The sequence below is a fragment of the Lycium barbarum genome, chromosome 7 (assembly GCF_019175385.1).
Source record: "Lycium barbarum isolate Lr01 chromosome 7, ASM1917538v2, whole genome shotgun sequence".
NCBI lineage: Eukaryota > Viridiplantae > Streptophyta > Magnoliopsida > Solanales > Solanaceae > Lycium > Lycium barbarum.
Genome location: NC_083343.1, coordinates 3,578,273 through 3,582,602, shown reverse-complemented (window position 1 = coordinate 3,582,602; position 4,330 = coordinate 3,578,273). Strand labels below are relative to the sequence as shown.

The following is a 4,330-nucleotide window of genomic DNA, read 5'->3' as shown; positions in this document are numbered from 1 at the left end:
AGGTAACTCATACATCGGAATAAAAGAGGAAAATGAAGAACTTTATAAGGCATATCACAAGTTCACATGATATGCACGCTTTTGGGCTCGATGATGGTGTAGCCCGAAGGACAAATATGTGAGGTCTACTGGGCCAAAGTGGACAATAGTATGTATCATGGGCTGGATCATGACATATATTGCAATAAATTCCATAGGGTAACAAAAGATTACTAATACTTTAAACAAAAAGAACCCTCATGTAGCTCATCTGAACATTTTTTTCAGGATCAGAGCTAAGAAAATGGATCTGAATTGAACAAACAAAAAGGTTTCTTTAAAAGCAAGCATTCACGCAGAGTCCGGGGAAGGGCCGTAACCAAGAAGGGATAAATAAAAGAGGAAAAAGAAGAACATAGAAGTAAACAATGAATAAAGTTAAAAGGTACAGTGGCAGAGTTTCTCTGCTGATGTTTGTGAGATAAAAAAATGTTAACATTTTGTTGTGACATCTTCAGCAACAATGTTAGAAGGACTTGAAAGAAACTGTTTTAGCCTGCCAAATTCAAGTGCAACATCCAACATTGTTGGCCTAGTCGAAGGATTGTACTGAGTGCACATTAGGCCAAGTTCTGTCAGCTCCAACACGATATCGTGCCATATATTGCTATGGTCAGATGGAACTGTGGTACAAGTTGCACATCTTCGTAGCGTTTCTTCGATCATTGGCTCGAGTTTATGTGGATACTGACTCTTCACCCATTCGTGCAAGCTCGAGCCTTGTTGAAAAAGAATGTCGGTGGGACGTTTCCCTGTCACAATCTCAAGTAACAGAACTCCAAAGCTAAATACATCTCCTTTTGTTGAAGCCATCCTTCCCATTCCATATTCTGCAATTGACAAAGCAGAGAAAAGAAACTTCGGCATAAATATAATTGAAATGAATAGTCAAATGAACACAGATATTACTCCCTCCGTTTCAGTTTGTTTGATTCGGAACATAATTTAAGAAAGTAAAAAAAACTTTGGAATCTTGAAGTCTTAAACTAAAGATATATATAATGTATCAGAATGCTCTTTAATCTTGTGATCTTAAACATGCCATATGGAATGTTGAAATTAAAGAGTTGCCAAATATAAAATGTGTCATTCTTTTTTAAACAGACTAAAAAAGAAAGTAAGACAAACAAATTGAAACAAAGGGAGTAGTTACCAATGATACATCATTAATTCATTCTACTAACCAGGAGCAATGTAACCAATTGATCCACAAAGTAATCCATCTGTGGAATTGTAAGAAACCGATTCGTCGACGGGATTAGTATTTTGCTCAACAGCTTTTACTAATCTTGAAATCCCAAAATCTGTGACTAAAGCTGTCATGTTAAAATCAAGAAGAATGTTGCTTGGCTTTAGGTCACAATGCACGACTTTAACGGGTGAATAATGGTGTAAATAGGCCACCCCTTCTGCCACGTCACTACAAATGCTAACCAATTGAGCCAAGTCCAGCTGATGCCCGAGCCCGTGGCTCGGGTACAGATGGTTTTCTAAGCTTCCGTTTGGCATCAATGGGAAGACAAGAGCTTTAAAATCTGGCTTGCTACACGTCGTTATGATCCTAATCAAATTCCTGTGCCTAGTCCTTTTCAAGATTTGACATTCCCTTTTAAAGCTCCCTGAAATCTCTCCTCCTCCTGTTGTATCAATTACTTTAACAGCTATGCTCATGTTGTTTTTTAGCACTCCCTTATAAACCCGCCCATACCGTCCTTCTCCTATTACGTTCGAGCTGCTAAAACCTCTTGTCGCTTCAATCAGCTGCATATGTGAAATTCTCGGGTACTTTTGCTCTTTCCTTCCACCACCTTGTTCCGTATCTTCAATTACCTTACTGTTAAAACCAGCCCTGAATTTGGACCTTAGTACGAGAGAGTACCCAACTACGCAAAAAATGGGAGTTATAAGCAATGAAAGGAGGATTGTGATTATAAAATGACCACGACCTCTCTTTTTGTGGCAACTTTTCATGCCTTGTACTGAGCCACAAAGTTGAAAATTTCCCAAGAAGGAGCTAATGGTTAGTGATGTAAATGCACCAGTATTGGTCACGTTTCCCGAGAAATGGTTGTAGGAAAAATTGACCTTTTGCAAAGTAGACGATGCTTGAAATGTTTCCGGTATCTCTCCACTCAATACATTGAACGAAACGTCAATTTCCTTAAGGTAAGGCAATCTCCCTATCGACGATGGAATAGGTCCTTCTAAAGCATTACGCGATAGATTCAAGTATTCGAGAGCAATGCAGCTTCCAAGCTGGGACGGGACATTAGCTGAGAGATTATTTGACGACAAATCAATTGCCAGCACCATATCCATTTTGCTAAGCTCTAAGGGAATAGGACCGTGTAAGTGATTACTAGACAAGTTAAGATACAGCTTCAAGCTACTTAATCCAGCAACTTCACTTGGAATCGTGCCCGAGATTCTGTTGTTAGAAATATCAAGTATTTCCAAGTTAACACATTCTCCTAGGTTCGGGGGTATCATTCCAGAGAGCTGATTGTCGTGCAACAAAAGTCTTCTCAGTTGTGGAAGATTAGCAAAAGTATCGGGGATCAATCCAGATAGCATGTTTTTCGACAAATCAAGAAGGCCTAAATGAGAAACATTCCCAAAATCTGAAGGAATAACACCCGAGATAGAGTTATCCGACAGATAAAGCCTCTCGAGTTTCCCCATTTGGCATAACTCAAGAGGAATTGTACCATTGAGATGATTACTAGAAAGGTTCAAAAGAGTGATGTTTCCAAGATTGGAAATTTGTGTAGGGATAGGACCATAAATAAGATTATCGTCAAGATGAATCTGTGCAAGATTCTTGGAGATATTACCGACAATAGGAGGTAATTCCCCACCAAGATTATTTCCAGCTAACTCAAGTTCTTGCAAGTTAGAAGAATTAACTAAGGACGCGAAAAAAGGCGTCAGGTCAGTGTTATCACTTTGGCTAACGAAGTTGTTATAGGACAAGTACAAAAACTGTAACTTTGGCATTTTATTTACAATATCAAAAGGGAGTTCTCCACTTAACGAATTAGACTCAAGATCAAGCCATTCGAGCTTTGAAGAATTGGAAAGAGCTTTAGGGACTTCACCAACAAGATTATTAGACCAAAGAAGAAGAAACCTCAACTCTTTAATCTCACATTGATTATCTATAGCAATTTCACCACTAAGAGAATTGTTAGAAAGGTCCATATATTGTAAAGAAGTAGAGCAATTACAGAATAAAGGCTGAGGAATTTCACCAGAAAGAGTGTTACTTCCCAAATCAAGATACTTCAATTCATGAAGAAATCCTAACTCATTCGGGATTTTACCTTCGAGGAGATTAGAAGATAAACTAAGCTGATTAAGCTTTAAAAGATAGCCTAATTCAGCCGGAATTTTGCCTTCAAAAAAATTCCCGGATAAATCAAGAATTTGCAAGAACGAGAGGCCAGAGAGAGATGGAGAAATTGTCCCTCGTAACGAATGGTGACTAAGGTCAAGCTCTATAACTCTCTTGATTTTATTGTCACATCGAATTCCTGTCCAATTGCATAGATGAATGTTGGAAGAATTCCAACTTTCTAGTACATGGTGAGGATCAGAAACAATCCCGGACATGAACGAAAGAAGAGAATCGCGATCATTTAACATTATTTGATGATCATTTTTTTGGCCTAAGACCATAGAGAAAACCATAATCAGGAAGAAGAAATTGTACATGGAAAACTTGGAGTAGCCCATTTTTATTAGTACTATTGCACCAATCATGAGAATTTGAATAGTGATGAAATTAATGGCTCTAGCTAGGTCTATATATATATATATATATATATATATATATATATATTTGGACTTGGCTTGTCCTAAGATAGAATTATAATAAGTTGATGAAAACTTGAGAATTACAGTTGTTCACTTCCAAGAGTTGAAATCGGTTTTATTTGTGCCTAACTGCCGTTGAAGAACGGAACGTTCCGTTTGGCGCCAAAGATTTTTGACTTGAAAAAATCGTAAAATAGCTACATTGAACACGTAGGAACATGTCTGAATGCCACTTGTGCATTGTTGAAATAATACGCCGTACATTTGACGATAGATTTAAGTTATATACATCATCAGTATAAATACTAGTACACTGTTATTGTAATTTAATCTGTTATAACAGGTTAATACCTATTCCGCAGCTTAACATTGGGAGCGAATCTACAATGTTTGTTACGGTTCATGTGAAACTAGTAGTTTTCTTCCAAATCTTGTATATATCACTACTGAACATACAGGAATTTCCAATGGATGT

General features: G+C 37.6%; 1 protein-coding gene across 1 annotated transcript; it reads right to left on the bottom strand.

Moving 5' to 3' along the window:
- Nucleotides 1-320: 320 nt before the first annotated feature.
- Nucleotides 321-3,789, bottom strand: LOC132602061 (putative leucine-rich repeat receptor-like serine/threonine-protein kinase At2g24130). Its single transcript, XM_060315081.1, has 2 exons — nucleotides 1,224-3,789; nucleotides 321-869 (listed from the first exon to the last, which is right to left on the bottom strand). Exons 1-2 carry the CDS (start codon nucleotides 3,772-3,774, stop codon nucleotides 472-474), a joined length of 2,949 nt encoding a protein of 982 aa, XP_060171064.1. The 5' UTR covers nucleotides 3,775-3,789; the 3' UTR covers nucleotides 321-471.
- Nucleotides 3,790-4,330: the final 541 nt, after the last annotated feature.